The 16,028-nt window shown below is 48.5% G+C and overlaps 7 protein-coding genes and 1 non-coding gene across 8 annotated transcripts; 6 read left to right on the top strand and 2 right to left on the bottom strand.

The window, feature by feature from the left end:
* The first annotated feature begins 17 nt into the window (after positions 1-17).
* Positions 18-1,052, top strand: EV420DRAFT_556962 (uncharacterized protein). Its single transcript, XM_060482567.1, has 4 exons — positions 18-201; positions 255-363; positions 420-599; positions 664-1,052. Exons 1-4 carry the CDS (start codon positions 135-137, stop codon positions 746-748), a joined length of 441 nt encoding a protein of 146 aa, XP_060329213.1. The 5' UTR covers positions 18-134; the 3' UTR covers positions 749-1,052.
* On the bottom strand, positions 851-1,714 carry EV420DRAFT_1552803 (6-O-methylguanine DNA methyltransferase). The gene is made up of 4 exons (XM_060473520.1): positions 1,533-1,714; positions 1,414-1,475; positions 1,239-1,350; positions 851-1,177 (listed from the first exon to the last, which is right to left on the bottom strand). The coding sequence occupies exons 1-4, from the start codon at positions 1,645-1,647 to the stop codon at positions 945-947; spliced, it is 522 nt and encodes a 173-aa protein (XP_060329212.1). The 5' UTR covers positions 1,648-1,714; the 3' UTR covers positions 851-944.
* Positions 1,715-2,767: 1,053 nt separating this feature from the next.
* On the top strand, positions 2,768-4,752 carry EV420DRAFT_556872 (oxaloacetate acetylhydrolase). Its single transcript, XM_060482565.1, has 9 exons — positions 2,768-3,308; positions 3,365-3,438; positions 3,497-3,569; positions 3,626-3,687; positions 3,739-3,940; positions 3,996-4,157; positions 4,206-4,287; positions 4,342-4,470; positions 4,528-4,752. Exons 1-9 carry the CDS (start codon positions 3,105-3,107, stop codon positions 4,587-4,589), a joined length of 1,050 nt encoding a protein of 349 aa, XP_060329211.1. The 5' UTR covers positions 2,768-3,104; the 3' UTR covers positions 4,590-4,752.
* Positions 4,530-6,890, top strand: EV420DRAFT_556880 (surface antigen-domain-containing protein). The gene is made up of 8 exons (XM_060482566.1): positions 4,530-5,082; positions 5,129-5,458; positions 5,505-5,729; positions 5,794-5,882; positions 5,930-6,128; positions 6,178-6,313; positions 6,368-6,499; positions 6,550-6,890. The coding sequence occupies exons 1-8, from the start codon at positions 4,915-4,917 to the stop codon at positions 6,732-6,734; spliced, it is 1,464 nt and encodes a 487-aa protein (XP_060329210.1). The 5' UTR covers positions 4,530-4,914; the 3' UTR covers positions 6,735-6,890.
* A 1,234-nt stretch (positions 6,891-8,124) lies between these two features.
* On the top strand, positions 8,125-8,229 carry EV420DRAFT_t164. Its single transcript has one exon. It is a non-coding gene; the product is annotated as a tRNA-Leu (tRNA).
* A 422-nt stretch (positions 8,230-8,651) lies between these two features.
* Positions 8,652-11,157, bottom strand: EV420DRAFT_556814 (major facilitator superfamily domain-containing protein). Its single transcript, XM_060482564.1, has 5 exons — positions 10,525-11,157; positions 10,306-10,472; positions 9,657-10,253; positions 9,483-9,601; positions 8,652-9,430 (listed from the first exon to the last, which is right to left on the bottom strand). The coding sequence occupies exons 1-5, from the start codon at positions 10,875-10,877 to the stop codon at positions 8,966-8,968; spliced, it is 1,701 nt and encodes a 566-aa protein (XP_060329209.1). The 5' UTR covers positions 10,878-11,157; the 3' UTR covers positions 8,652-8,965.
* A 707-nt stretch (positions 11,158-11,864) lies between these two features.
* On the top strand, positions 11,865-13,792 carry EV420DRAFT_556761 (uncharacterized protein). The gene is made up of 2 exons (XM_060482563.1): positions 11,865-13,638; positions 13,695-13,792. Exon 1 carries the CDS (start codon positions 11,933-11,935, stop codon positions 13,562-13,564), a length of 1,632 nt encoding a protein of 543 aa, XP_060329208.1. The 5' UTR covers positions 11,865-11,932; the 3' UTR covers positions 13,565-13,638; positions 13,695-13,792.
* Positions 13,793-14,360: 568 nt separating this feature from the next.
* Positions 14,361-15,504, top strand: EV420DRAFT_1692404 (uncharacterized protein; the record flags this gene model as incomplete). The annotated part of the gene is made up of 4 exons (XM_060479364.1): positions 14,361-14,493; positions 14,545-14,778; positions 14,833-15,002; positions 15,052-15,504. Coding segments are annotated over exons 1-4 (885 nt in total), but the record flags the coding sequence as incomplete, so codon positions are not given.
* Positions 15,505-16,028: the final 524 nt, after the last annotated feature.

The raw sequence follows: 16,028 nt of genomic DNA, 5'->3' as shown, positions 1-16,028 counted from the left end.
ACTGTGATGCCAACTATAAGTAGCTTGGACCATCTTGAAACCCGCCATTCCACTTTCCCCTAGACCTGGTGTCGCCCTTTCAGCTTTCCCTACGCTTTCAACACTTCTTCGTCTTCTTCACTTATCCTTCAACAATGGCTCGTTTCCTTATCGCCCTTTTGTCTGTAGCCTTGATGGCTTTCTTCTTCCAAGTTGAAGCTGGTAGATGGAGTGTTTCGAAAATTTGATAGATGTTTTACTGATGATACTTTTAGTTCCTCTTCATAGCCGCCAGATCGGTGATGTCCAATGCAACGCCGCGCGTCTCAAGACAGTTGCCAGTCTTGCAGCCACGAAAAAGGCGGTCAGTAACATTGATACCAGGTAACACGCTTTTAGACTCGATAAATGCATGGAACGCATATTGATTGATGCCTTAGCAATTCCACTGCTACAGGAACTGCAGTCACTGACGCGCAGACGGGATTAGACTCCGCGAGCGCCGGTATCAAGACCATTGCTGCAGCCCTCTTGACAGGGAAGACTGCTCCTGCTGATGCTCGCGACCAAGTCAAGAACGGGTTGCTTTCTGCTCAGACGGCACTGAATGGAATTACTACGCAAGTTATTTCTCTTCGAACCTTGCACATGTTCTTACCAGCCGTTGTGACTTTCGGCCAACAGGGGAGACGCGACGACTGCAGAGGCCCAATCCAAGCTCAATGATACTATCTCTGCCGGCAGCGACGTCGTTGCTAACTGTAACTAAAACAGGGGTCGTTGGGTAAGGAAGAACTTTCGGTTAAAGGACTTGGACTCGCTGTACTTTGGTGCCCTCTTTTTGCCTAGTAGTGTTCCCCGCGTTGTGATGTAGTCAGTCAAACTAGGCATAGAATGAATTTCTTTGAATAGGGTACATGTCTCGACCAGCTGATGCAAACCGGTCCAGCTGACTGGTCCCAGTACTACTGGGCATCCGGCTGCCAGATAGCCTTTCCGTCTATATTTTCAAGGTAACCATCTTGTGTGAACAGCAGACCTTCTTCTTTGAGCAAGGCCAATTTACGATTGACCTGTGTGCCTGTCTTAGCCTCTGGTCCCCATTCACCAAAAAAGCCCCCGACAAAGAGGTTATTGGCAATCACTCGATGACAGGGAACGTATGGGGCAAATGGGTTGCTTCTCAGGGCTCCCCCGACTGTCCAGAAAATTAAGCTCTAGATGTTTCAACCCGGAGGGATAACGATCGCGAAACGCACCTGAACGCGGTGATCCTCCGATGGCTGAACTGACAGCCTTGTACGTAGTTACATTACCGCAGGGGATTTTTCGCGTAAAATCATAGACTTCCCATTGGTACGGTGTGACTTTCTGGAGTCAAATGGGTAGATTCTCAGATGATTCTGTCATTAGAGGTGGCCAGCTGATTCGTACCTTACCGTCCTTGGTGCGATATGAAGCTCTTTCGGATGGTTGAATGGGGTAGAAAGTATCGCCTAGGTCACCATGAATTCAGTCCCGCTGACGGTTTCTCCAGACAGACCGCAACTTACATGGTAGCTCCCGACTTTTCGCCACTTTGCCTCGAAGCTCCGAACCGAGTGATGGGCCGGGTTCGAGGATTGTAGATGAAGGAATAGGATTCACAGAAGTTCTTATAGCTGGCATCTGTAGATGATAGTAGGAAGAACGAAGATGAATGAGCTACTTAGTCAGAAGTAGTGAGAGTCGGAAGCGAACCCTAAATTAGAGCAATGACTCGGCGCGTCTGTCACGCCACGTCAGATCACATGACCGTGACATGCATTCCCGTTTTGGACTGTTTCAACTTGTTCTTTGAACTTCGAATCCGTTTGGTGGCTATTTTCTCCTCCAGCTACGCTAAAACTATCTGGTAAGATGGAAATGGTGGATCAACTGTAAGTATATCTCTCAGGCTGATAAGAACCAGAGTTACTAATAACCGGCGCAGATCTACAACTTCAATACGGCAACAGAAGGCTTCCCTGCCAAGCCGAGGTTCTTGTTTGTTCTAGAGTGCCTAGTCGGAAATATCAAGTGCGCTCTATGCAAAGCTAGGTCACAGTAGAAGGCCTTAAAAGTCACTGCACTTCTAAGAAGGCCAAGACTCTACTGTACAGTGGCGTTTCCTCATCACAGGAGGAACTTACCTTCTGACGGATTTCTCTGGCAAATATTCTTCACTCTCAAAACTCCGCCCACCGGCTCACATCTTCCACGATCTTAGGCGATTTTGCTTTGCCGGCATTCCGCAAACAACGACTTTCTGCACTCGGAGCCTTGATAGAGGACTTTCGGGGCACTCACTGCATGTATGCTTGATAGATTAACTGCGGCCCGCTGAAAATGCCAAGTTCGAAGTGATGTCGGACAATCTTCAAGCCCACGTCGAGTCCGATTCCCCTGCTCCAGGGTCGCCAGCGCTTCCATGGGACGCTTAAGCTCTGAATACGACTAATACATGACTATCAAGAGTTTCTTGGTCCTTCAGGATGATCCTAACAGTTACCTTCGATGCTTCGTGACTACTGTCTGAGATTCACCGCCAAGTCCATGTCGTGCACCTGTGACTTCTCTTCGACCGGGTCGTGGTGGTTTGTTCCTTGATACTGTCACATCGGTAGTACATCTTTTTTTCCGTTTGTCTGATTGTTCATCTATCGTCCTTGGCTAATAGAACATTCTCAGGTGTGTGCCTTTCGAGCAGCGGGTAGGTGGAGCGAACCACACTGCGCCCCGCTAGGACTACGCTCGAACAAAGTCCTATCAAAGTCCGATGGCATGCCAAGACACGAGTCGACACTCAGAATTGTTACTTTTGCAACGACTTTACTATTCCCGATCTAATACCGATCGCCAAGATATTCTATAGACACAAACTCGCGTGTCTGTACATGATCCTCGTATGTCCAAGGGGAGATCCGACGACCTGGCTCATCAGGATCCTGCTTTATCGGCCCGGCTATCTAGCCCCGTAATGGCAGCACGAACATTTCGTAGACCTGTATAAAAAGACCAGAAAAATATTCTCGGTTTCCCATCCCCAGCGATTCCAATCTTCTATCGGTTCCAGAGATACTCACAAGCCCCTTGTATCCATCGACATGCCCGCTCCCAGCTACTCCGTTGCCCTCGAGACCCCCGCCTCCGAGCCTGCGGCTCCTGCTCTCGTTGCCGTTGAAGAACCGTCACGAGAGTCAGGCGTCTACTATAATGCTCGTCTTGACCCCAAGAACTACTTGGAGGGACCGCTGTCTGAGAACCCTGCTACTCGCCTTCGTCAAATGCTTGCTCGCCCAGGTATTGTCGTAAGTCGGGTGATTACCATTCAACGAATGAGAATGTGCTAAAGAAATAATGAAAGGTCGCTCCTGGCATCTGTGACGGAATTAGCGCACGGTGTGCTTTAGAGGCTGGTTTCGATTGCCTTTATCAAAGGTGGTTTTCATTTCTATACGCGTTCGTGAACCATAGACTCATCAATGGATTTTTTCAGTGGCGCCGCCACTACCGCTTCGCGTATGGGTCAACCCGACTTGGCCATTGCTACTCTCAACGACTTTGTCGGTGTAAGTGATTCTTTCCTTTGTTAATTCTCGTGAAATTTATTAACATCATTCTCAAGGCTGGACAAATGGTTTCAAGTTTGAACCCATCGGTGCCAGTCATCGCCGACGCAGACACAGGGTAAGTGTACTAACTCTATCTTTTTCTGCCAACCTAATGACTTTCTTTCAGTTTCGGCGGACCTGCCATGGTCGCGCGCACTGTCCGTCAATATGCCAGAGCAGGAATAGCTGCCTGCCATATTGAGGATCAGGTGCAGACCAAGCGGTGTGGTCACCTTATGGGCAAGCAGGTCGTTTCACGAGAGGAATTCATTACTCGCATCCGCGCTGCAGTTATCGCTCGTGATAGTATTCCGGGGGGTTCGGACTTTGTAAGTCTTGCTTTACCAACAACTTTCCAGAGTGCGATATTGACGGTTCGGACAGGTTATCATTGGGCGAACGGACTCCGCTCAAGTGTTGGGCATGGATGAAGCTATCGCTCGCCTCAAGCTGGCAGCAGCAGCTGGCGCTGATGTCTGCTTCATTGAGGGTGTGAAGACTAAGGACTTGCTCGAATCCACCGTCGCTGCTTTGGCTCCTACTCCTGTATGTCTTCGGCTTTCATTTGGCCTTCTTGTTCTCACATATTACTAGGTCCTCGTGAACGTCATCTCCGGCGGTTTGACTCCGTCCTTCACATACTTTGAAGCTGAGCAAATGGGAGCTAAGATCATCAGTGAGTTTCTTCCGCCTCCTTCGGCCGGGTGAACAAAGTTTAATTATTACATAGTCTTTTCTTTGGTGTCCTGTGTTGCTATGGTACATGCCTGTCGCGCTGCGATGAAGTCTTTGAAGAAGACGGGCACAGACTTTATCTCTGCCCAGGGGATGGATCCTAAGAAATTCTTCGAGGTCATGGGTAAGTCCTAGCTTATATTAATGCTAACGCGTGGCTCTAATTTCCTGCTTTCTCAAGGTTTGAACGAGATTATAGAACTCGATGCCGCAGCAGGTGGATCTGCTTTCCAGCTTGTTTAATTTTTCCCCCCTACATGCATGCCCACAGTACATACCACTAAACTCTAAATAAATATTTAATCAATTCAGGGTATTAGTAGTAACTGGGTGTAATACATAACGGATTTCTGACCTTATACGACGCTCTTTTTCTTTTTCTTGATGAAACCATCTTCACAGTAAGTACATCCGCATCAAAGCCGAAAATAGAAATCACCTCTTGAGTCTTTACCATCGCCACATTATTTTCCGAACCGGCAGCGACAATTTTCTTGGCTTCGGTAGCTGGTATGGCCGTATTCTATGCATATAAAGGGCGACTCAAATAATTTCTAGGCGTCCTTGCATGGATTCAGGCAGTACTCCTCCCTTGAGCCCCCCCTTGCAAAATTCATCGTCTCTGCGAGACCAAGAACCGGATGATATCGAGAATCTGTTGAAATGGGCGGAAGCTCGCAGGGCACGGAAGCTTAGAGGAGAGTACGAATCAGCTGTGCTGCATCTATCAGAGCTGGTGCGTTTGCCCTCAATTTTCCTGGGCGAAAGCTGAAGTGGACCAGATAAACAACAACCTCTTAACGCCGTTGCGCATACATTCAGTACGCGTTGAAGGGGCTGAAAACACTAGAAATTCGTTCATAGGATTTTTGGTGAAGCCCTTGGTACCGACGGCGGAGGGTAGCAATGTCGAAGAGGTTCTCCACGCAACGCGCCGAATTTCGGATGTCCTGCAGCGGGCAGATATCTTTGAGTCAGTAGATACACGACTTGAGCGTGCGAGAGACGTATTAGCGAGTCCAAGGGACGTCGACGTAGTCATCAAAGCGAAGGAAAAAGGCCGTTTTTTCGTAAAGTCCGCTACGGTGTTTGGGAACAACGAAGGCAGCGCGGTGTGTTGCTTTTCTCTTCCTCTGATTTGTTCTCATATCCTGCTAGAGCATCACTGCGCGTGTTCGGAATGTTTTTGGAGGCGCGGAAATGTTTGAAGCGAATGTTTCTACTGGAACGACAACGAGGCAGTCTTACCATGGAACATTGTCAGCGCCAATAACGCCAGATTTGGATACACGAGCAGAGCTTGCTGTATTTGCGATGCAGCGTGATAATACAAGTTTCGCTAGTTGCTGGGAGTCTCTTCAGGGCCTCAAAGCTATTCTCAGGGTGAGCTAGGTCAGCCGCCTGTTTTGTGTTTACGCCTATGGTTTTCATCGTCGGTTCTGCTTAGAATGGGACTCCAACTACGGGGATACATGAATTAGCATATGAAGGAGTGTTAAGGAATATCGGAGGGCTGACGCCGACCGCGTCCATGAGGTAAATTCCATCATTGTCACTGTTGTATCTCTGTTGACGATACGTAGTATCCGGCAAGCTGCAGGTGCAACATCCAAGTCGTCTGTGTCTTACGCGTACACGCTGGATACCCGAGACGATAGGATTAGTGCTTCACGAGGTCTATACGCGAAGCTTTACCAGGAAGTGGCAGGCTTGGGTGGCGACGCGTCATTCTACAAGGCGGAAGCAGAGACACAAGTTTCTCGCTCGCTTCTGTCAGGAGTGGTGGGTGTGATTTATTTCGGTGCTTGTTTTTTCTAATCCTGCAGCCAAGTCCGCCTCTTTGGCCCTCCGCTCGGGGTTGATGTTTGGTATTTCGCGGCCAACTTTGTTCTCTGACCGGTTCCAACTTGGGGGACCGATGTCTGTTCGCGCCTTTAAGCCCAATGGTCTTGGTCCGAGAGATGGTCGTAAGTAAAACCCCCTGGCTCTTTGTATGCTCTTTAAATGACACCCATTCGCAGAAGATTCGTTGGGAGGCGACATGTATTGGTCTGCCGGAGTCAGCGTTGTATCAAATTTACCTTTGAAGCCAGATTGGCCACTCAAAACGCACGCATGGATAAATGCTGGGCGATTAGACAACATGGATAGATGTAAGACTACAAGCTGTTTCAACTGTTTCACCATACTCATTGAGCTACAGCTCGCTCGGTGATTGAGAACGTGAAAGACGTGATAACGCGACCATCTGTCTCAGCGGGGGCTGGACTCATTTATCGGTTTGATCCCGTAAGGGTGGAGGTCAATTTTGGACTACCTCTGGTGGCAAATAAAAGTGATGGCCTCAGGAGAGGTATCCAGGTTGGGATTGGACTTGAATTTTTATAGGTTAAATTTATGATGATACATTTTGACCATTTCCGACGACATCGTCGAGTTTTCGCTCCCGCCATTGCCGATCTCAACTGTCAGCATCAAGTTTCGCCACATATATACCTTGGCGCCACTTACGATAATCCGATGGAATTTTTCGCTCTTTAGTATTGACGTGGGTAACGCTAAGTACATATGTTCTCCGGTCCCGTTCGAGCTGCTCAGGGTTGAATAATGAATGGAACGTAACCGAGTGGAGGGGATGTCAGTGTCTTCTTACAAACGCTCCTGTATTGAAGATGTGAGTATCACCGTCACTGTAGCTTCATTGGCACCGACACGCGCTTCCAAGTTGTTACATGGTCTCGCCGTAGAGCCATGTCCAATGTCTACAATCTCTTCGACTTGTATGTTTTGCTCGTATATGACTGTTAACTTACCGATACTCATCGTGTATCTGTAGGCTTACACAAAAGCAGAAATTTTCACTTAAACTGAGGTGTCATAATTTACACTTCCGTTCAGTACCCATCGGTATCATGGACTACCGATTGTCGAAAAAGGTTGAAATTGAAGGTACTCAGTCAAATGCAGCGCTCGCGCACAATTTTTCCCGGTCCGGCGATAGTGTAGCCACGGCTCGACTCGGCTCGGCTCGCATTCTGAATGACTCCGGAGCTGTAGATGTAAAGGTATGTCATATCCACACACTCCTAAGGCTGTTTGTTATGGAAAGATACCACGGACCGCTGGTTGAGGGAATCGTAAAGCTGCAAAAGCTGAAACAGTGCGGGAAAAATGCGACGACTTAAAGCATCACTTTCCTACCTTACCCACAGGCTTCTCATTCGCCATTGATAATGCACCCTTGATCGTGCGCAATGTGACTGTACCCCATTCTGCTCCAGTAAACTAATTGAACAACAGCTACGTGTTGTGGTATCATTTTCCCTCCATTGAGCTGTATACATGGTCTCATTTTGAGCCCTTCAGGGCCTATGTGTACAAATTTTGTGACTACGTAATGCTGCTTGGAATAAGCTAAATTTGTGGTATCTACTGTGCAGAATAACGGGTTGCTATCTGTTGGGATTTGGCAATCCGGCATCATGCCGAAGTTGCTTATTAAGGAAGAAGTCTGAGGAAAAGCGTGGAAAGTTCTAGTAAAAGTACATTTAGTATAAAAGTAGGTACTGTAGCGTAGATCCTCATGCGTTTGCAGAGCTCAGCCAAGCGCAATACTATTGGCTTGCTACCGCGCATGTGATACTGGGAACGAACCGATACCCCGTTTTCCAACACTATCTACTGGAGGATAACCAGTGGGCTGAGTATGGTATACCTTATGAGTAGGAAGAACGCGAGAAATTAGGTTGTGTAAAGAATAACATTATATCATATGCATGGTGAGATGGCCGAGCGGTTAAGGCGCCAGACTAAGGACCCAATCATATGGTGATTACGCAATATCTGGTCCGAAAGGGCGTGGGTTCGAATCCCACTCTCATCAAGTCTTTTACTTTTGAAGCCTTGAAATTCGTAAATTTATAGATTATATTCCAATTCCATTGTCCAACTTTCGAAGCTTGAATCCTTGTTCAATTCTGCACCTTAGGATCTTCTTTTTTCCTGGTATAATAGCAGGGAATACACGGGAAAAGTATACTACTTAGACGTATTTGAAGGCACAAAGAATTGGTCATAATTTATATAATATAGGAGCACACTCACGTGTTTTGAGCGCGTTGTTTGACTTGAATAAATAGCTCCTGAAATCACGGAGCACTCGAAGCATCCCACAAAGTTTGATCTTTCAACACTGACCGACTGAGCAACATGTTGTGGCCCTTGCTTAGGCATGTCACTATGGTCTCGATTCTCTAACCAAACCGTAACGGAATTATAGGCCATACCATGTAACCATCAGATACACTCGATCAAATAGTTTTCTTGAATTAATATAGATTGGTATTCGTTGTCTCAATGCCTAGAAATACAAACGATGCAAGTTACTAGTGATATAGCTCTATATGACTCTATCGTGCAGGCACGTTCCATTTGGTATATTCCAAATCGTTCCAAGTTCTTGCCATTTGGCACGCCGTTCCCTTTTCGTAGCGCAAAGACAGCAGCGAAAGCTGATTAAAAGTAGTGGGAGGTGCTGAGCGTTTTTTATGGGCTCGCCGCATAGGCCGAGCGCTTCCTCAAGACATGTCCCCATTTCCACAGTGACTGTAACAAAAGGGTCAGCTTGTAAAAATAGTATGGACTTGAATGCGACGTACCCAAAACACCGGCATAAGCAGGAAGGAGATACCAGCGAGGAGGGCAGATCCCGGGCCCAGACCGAGGTTGACAAAGAACGCACGTCCAAAGAGTGGAAAGACGCTGGCGATGGCGGAGCGGAAGAGGTCGTTACCAGCGAGGACCGATGCGGCGTAAGTAGGGTATGCTGAAGTTATATATGTCAGGATGCTTTGGAAGGTGAGGTAGATGCCCGGGAGGTAGAGCGCGGAGCCGATGATGGGAACAATCCAGTGAATGCTCTCCTTCGAGGTGAATCCAAATATGAGAACGCTAGTCGGGATGAAGATGCTTGCAATTAAACCGATCTCTAAGCGAATCTCTGGTGCAATGTCGACGCCTGCAGCTGCAGCTTTGGCGAACCTAGGTGCAATGTGATATTTCTGATAGAAAACGTATGCAGTGTACTAGAGAACAAAAGGGTTAGTACCGGGATTTGACGAAAATAAAAGTACCTACAGTGATGGCGCCGGATACAACAAATCCAAGGAAAGGCAGGCCACTGACGCCCAAGTTGAAATTGTAGATGTCGGTAAAAACAAGCGGGAAAGCTTCGAACCACAGGTAAAAGATAGCGTCTGAAAGAAATACCGTCAATTAGGAATTCTACCCAAACAGCGTGGGGGTACTCACAGACAAATCCAAGATAGACGTTTGCGAACATCAAAACTGGCTCCTTGGCAAGAATGAAGGGACGGATCAGTGCCTCCTGCATCACCTCTCCGAAAGACTCGCCCTCTTTGTCCTTCTCGCTTTGTGACCTCAACTCCTGATTTCCTGTGAGCTTCCTAAGTCGCTGTGCGCGCTTCAACAGGATGGTTGGCTCGTAGGTCTCAGGCAGAAGCAGCAGAAGGAAGATAAGCGCAAATCCGGCGATCCAGATGAGTTCGTACTGAGGCCACCTCCATCCGTTAGCCTGGGCTGCGAATCCTCCGATAACTGGACCGGTAATGGGACCAGCAACAGCTCCGAGCGCCCAGATGCCCAGAACGTATGGGAATTGATGCATAGGATAGATGTCCGCCATGGATGCACCTCCCGTAGCGAGGGCAGGGCTGCCGACAAACCCGGTGAGGAATCGGAACGCCAGAACCGTGCTCATGTTTCTGGCGACAGCGACGGGTATCTGGAAGATGACGAATAGGAACAGTGTAGCCATGTACACCGGGTTACGGCCTATCCCCGGAAGTTCTTGAAGAGGCGCCAAAAACATGGGTCCGATACCGTACGCTGATTAAGTGTGTCAGGGTGACGGAGTTGAGTTAAACATGGAAGAGCTTACCAAGAACATACAGCGTGAGACCGAGAGTGGCGGTGGTCTGAGTGACATTAAAGTCTTCCATCAAGCCGGGAATCGACGGTGTGTAGATGGCTGAGCCGATATACACGCTGAAGGTCAAAAAACTGATGCTGAACGCGACAAAGGCGCGTTTCGCAGGAGACCAGTTTCTATGAATAGAATTGAGAAAATATATCGATCCAGGGAAGAGATGAAGCAAACCTTGGATTATCCTGATCGTCGTCGCCGTACCACCCTACTATGTATGGATCTGAGCTGAGAGCAACATCGATCTGCTTTTGCTTCTCTGAATCAAGATCTACAGACAGAGTGGACTCCCTCGTGAGTTGTACTCCTGGTGTTGATGGACCTCTAGATTTTTCTAGGTCACCGCACAGCGTTGTCGCGTCGGATTCTGGGGACACAATTGTCGACGGTCTTTGAGATGATGGAAGGAGGAAATGCGAAGAGACTTTGAAGTCTGGTCGCTGATCAGCGTAGGGAAAGATACGGCCATTTGAGATGTAGTTGATGGCCTGGCCAATGGTCGAGTCGCGGAAAATGTCTTGGACCATGGCGATACAATTCTAGGGGGTGAGGGAAAGGAGAGCTTGGGGGAGGTTGATGCCTTCTCATCATCGTCGGCCGCCTTTATACATGCGAAAAAAATTTCAGGCCCTGACAATAATTTAACCGCGGAAAACAGATTATTCATCATCTTCGAGGATGGTTAGTGAGCAAAAGGTCGGTAATCCCCCTTTCAGCTAGATAACATTTGTCATGATTTTCGGCAGTTTCCGTGTGAGTCAAACAATACTCGAGTCTGTCACCAAGAGACAACGTAGTAAGCAAAGACAAAGATTATGCATTTGAGTCATTATCATGATTAGAAAGACATAACACCGAGCTCGGGAGTGTCGACCCCAGTTCTTAGAGCAGCCAGCGACCGAGCACCGAAGTCATCGCAACGTGGGTGATGCCAAACTTGAGGAAGCTGGTAGAAGTGTAAGGAGAAGAGAAATCCTGGCATGCCCATAACTTTCACCGACTAAAACACGTGCACTCGAGGACGAGACGCGCACTCGGAACAGAAGTGGGTCAAAAAGATACAGAGTCATGGTTGGAGATACCGCCATATGGCATGGGTTCGAATCCCACCATCATCGAAATCTTGTCTGCAAAATTCGACTTCACTATGTGGTAGGTTTTCTGAGGGGGGTATCGGTGGACAATGTGAAGAGATATTTCTACTGAACCTTGTCAATCAGATAAACATTCAAATTCTAGGCAACTCTCTCACTAGTATCTGCCAAAACGTAGTGCACAGGAGTAATTGATTCCCTCAAAGTCCTGAAGGTATATAAGCTAAGGAAAACACGTACGTCGCCGAGGCATTTTATGGTTTTCTTACCTCTGTGCTGTCACTATGCTTGACCGTTGTGACAGTGGAGGAACGTCGCTGTTAGGCTTCAAGAGCATTTGTCATCAACACGTTATTTGGCGATTGCCGAGAGTTGCCGAGACGCGTTGTTTGCACACTGCTGTGGCTGTGCACAAAATTTCCTTCAGCCACCACCACTTCCTCGTCGCGTCCAGGCTGGGAATTTACCGTTCTGCATGACCGCTTTTCATGATTAGAGGAGGCCTATATGCGGGACGATGGGCGCGGCAATTATTCCCTTCTCGCACCTTTACCTCGACCATCGCACAATGGCAACGCGAAAGAGACTCAGGGAACCACCAGAGGCTCCTCAATTCCCTGAACCAACTTTCTGCGCTACTCACGTCTCCTGTGCGCCGCGGCGGTAATGTTCGAGCCTTTGTGCAGAAGAAACTCAACCATCGCGACGCATATACCTCATCTCGGGATATTGTCTTCCAAAAGATCCTGACGTTGCTCGTTCGGCACCGGTCTTGGGATGTGGGGATATCTGTGTATGAAAGGATGGAGGCGGAGGGACTGCGGATTCCTGACCGTCTCAAAGCTTGCTTCAAGGTGGCACAGTGGCTGAGGTCGCCGCCAGAACAGAAAGGGTGGTCGAGGGTTGGTCTTCGTCGGTTATTTGCGACGCCCTCTTTCAAAGAAAGGCAGCTATTGACTCTCATGAATGCATTTGACTGGTCGTCGGATGCTACCGCGGGGGCAGAACTCATTGGGATGTTTATCAAGAGCAAAGGATCTAGGGGAAAGCGTTATGTCCCATCTATCGCAGTTGTTAACAAGCTCGTCAGCTTGCAGACACAGGCAGGTGACTTGGATGGAGCATTCGAATCTTTGCGGAAGCTGAGACCCGGTAATGAAGAGGAGATTCTTCGGCCGTTCGTATCCGTCATTGCGCGGATGTCCGACACTGGTATAAAAGACAAGACCTCTCTCAAGCGGGTCATGAATCTCATGAAGGAACACGACATCGGTGCCGATACCTCTGTCTTTAACGTCCTCATTTCTCGGGAAATCAAACTCGGTTCATTCTGGATCTACCCACGCGTTCTATCATACTATGAAGTCCTTCGAAACTTGCACGCTGCCACAGGTATCGGTCCCGATGCGTACACCTTCCAGCATCTCTGCTCCGCTATGGGACATTATTACAAGCCTAGACGCAAGCACTGGGTACAGGGAAAGGACCAGTTTACCCCCCGTCATCTCTATCGTGACATGGTTGCCATTCATTTCAATACCGAAGAGTCCAAAACCTCATCCGTTGACATGGGTGAACTCTACAGAGACCAAAAACTGCTCAACTCGATGCTTCTCATGTTTCTCACCCTCAGCGATTACGTCGGCGCCCTCGTCTGCCTTCGTGGTTTCACAAAGTTTGGAATTCCCGTAAATGCCAAGACGTTTAAGCACGTCGTCGAGCATCTCGCTCGGCAGATTCACCACGATAAAAAACATTGGATGTCGGCGTTTCTAGGCGAATCGGAGCTGGATAAAAATATGAAGTTGATGGATCCCCGGTTGTTGACCCTTCTTCTTGCCTCGATGAAGAGGGATAAGCGCCCTGGCGGCCTTGGACGCTATGTCGTTCCAACGCTTGACATGATCAACGGGGAGAGGGAAGTTCCATTGAGCGCACGGCTCGACTTGATCCCCCTTGAGGAAGCATTGTTCCAGGCTCTTTATACCGCAAAGGGGAGACGAGCGGGGGATGCGGATGAGACTATTGAGCAGGAGATATCGGACGCAGAAACTCTCATGTTCCCGAAGGTCCCCACGAAAAACTACGAATGTGGACCTAGACGTCTTCGCAGGAAGTGATTTGCCTGTGCTCGCAATTATCGGTCGCTTGCTTGTGGGCCTTTTGGCCCCGCTTAATCCCTTGGGAGGATGAGGTGGGTCTCCTATCATCGCGTTGTAGCTATCTTACTGACCGCTGTGTATGATACAGCGTTGTGGCTTGTATTTTTAGTAGTCGGTACCTGGCTGCAACTCCCTATCTTTGCAACAACCCATCTACGAGAATAGTAATATTAACTCACCACATATACGCATACTTGTAAAACTGAAGACGTGCTACTATCATCTCTCTGACTCAGGACTATGCCTGCCGAAGGCGATTGAGAACCTCCTTCACCGTACTGGCTTAGGGTTGGTCTTTTATGGTCAAACGGTACGGTTTCTTACGTGCCGTCTCAGGAAATATTGATCATGTCCGCCAGGCAGATTCACGCAGGTTCCACCGACGAGCGACCACTCCTTCCCTCTTCTACCATGCTATAGCCTTTACCAGGCTGTTAATATAAGTACGACGACTCGACTTACTCGAACCACGCCAGCCTGAGACGGGTACAACTGCCCACCCAATATTGGCCATTTTCAAGCTCCGATCGAATTTTACAGACAGCACATCCTCGAGACAGTTAACCAGAATCTCACAATTCTGAGCAAACCGATGGTGAACAAAAGCATTGGCTAGCACTCCCACGCCCTGGGTACCAGGCTTTATATATAGATACGAGTGCATGTGTATATGATAAAGCGGCTTGCCAGGCTACTCCTATGCAGGCTCTAAAAATCTGATCACACTATGCTCGGAAGGTCTGATACAGCAAAGTTCTCAGGAATCTCCGAATTGTACAGGAATATGTATTTCTCCTGGGATACAGTAGTACAAGTGGAGAGAAAACAGAGGCGCGGAGACTGAGTGGAGCAAGCCTAAATGCCCCGTATCCTGGCGCATTTTTACAGTACGGCTTTCACCTGTTTACCGCATGGCGAGGTGCTCATTGCAGTTATAGACAGTCCGTCCACTTCTTTCGCCATCCTCATCATGGTCGCTCCTACTATTGCCGTTTTACCACCTGAAGTACTCCATCGAACCGAAGTTGAAACTGCTGAAGCGGGATCACTGCAGGAAGTGGACGTTGGAGACGCCTCTGTACCAAAGTTTGTTCCGGTGTACATTGACAGGTCCAAACCACAGTTTAGGAGGATATTTGGCTTTAAGAAAGTTCGCAACCAACCCGGGCAAGGTACGTGGCAGCGGAACGTTCTGTTGGTTCAGGTCCATTTTAACGAAGGCGCAGACGTATTTGAAGATCCTCTGGATGAAACCACAAGATACCCTCTCGATAAGATAGGAGAAGAACTTGGACCCAATGCTCGATTCTACAGGGCATATAACAGCGAAGCACTTGCTTCTGACGTCAAAAGTGTAGAAGAATATCGGGATGCGATTGATGTTCTCCTTGTTTTTGTGAGTCTTCGCTCAATTCTGTACCACATCCTTGCCTAATCCTTGATAGGCCGGTCTCTTTTCTGCTGTCGTTACAACCTTTGTTGTTCAGACATCCGAGAACCTCCAGCCTGATTACACCCAGCTCACCACCACCCTCCTCGCGGAACTCATTGCCGTCCAGCGCGCGTCAGCCAACGGGTCGTCCCCAGATAGCGTACCATCCTCTGTTACCAATACATTCGTCCCAGACAATCTCGATGTCTGGATCAACACCTTATGGTACATTAGCTTGCTACTCAGTCTCACCACCGCTCTCATAGCTGTGTTGGCAAAGCAATGGTTGCACCATTACACTTCTGTGACTTCCGGAACCGCCAAGGAGCGCGCGCGCGTGAGGCAGTTTCGTTATATCGGCCTCCAACAGTGGCAAGTCCCAACCATCATCGGTTTGCTTCCCGTAATGCTTCATCTATCACTGGCCATCTTCGTCGTTGGCATCATCCTGTTTCTGCATTCACTGAAACTTGCCATCACGTACGCATTGGGGACTTTCGCCGCTGTAGTGTATGTCGTGTATCTGTGTGCCAATTGGCTTCCGGTAGTGTTCCCTCAGTGTCCGTACAAACACCGTTCAGCACCTACAGCCACTTCATATACCATCTAACGCGACCTTATTGGTCTGGCGTGAAGCACCGGTTATCTTATTGTTGGTTCAGGTGCAGTTATGGTATCTTTTCTCCCCTTCACGTCTGGTGGTGGCGCGTGAGGATGTGGCTAGTCGTTCCATGGCTCAAGGGATGGGGGTCCGCGGATGACAATTCAGAGACGAAGCGACCTTATTTTTCCTTGAAGGATGCAGAACGCGAGGCTGTGATGGATGCAGCAGACGATCTTGACGCCGATTGTATAAATTGGCTATATACAATCTCTTCCAACCCTGCAATGAAACAAATTGCCATCCAATCCATCGGTGGTTACAGAGCAGGCTATCCTCGACCAAGTTCCGAAGGGCGCTTTGACTTGGACAAGATCTCCAAAGACCTG

This window comes from Desarmillaria tabescens (assembly GCF_030435595.1).
Source record: "Desarmillaria tabescens strain CCBAS 213 chromosome Unknown EV420scaffold_24, whole genome shotgun sequence".
NCBI classification, from domain to species: domain Eukaryota; kingdom Fungi; phylum Basidiomycota; class Agaricomycetes; order Agaricales; family Physalacriaceae; genus Desarmillaria; species Desarmillaria tabescens.
The sequence above is the reverse complement of the archived record's forward strand: the minus strand, read 5'-3'. Positions and strand labels throughout refer to the sequence as shown.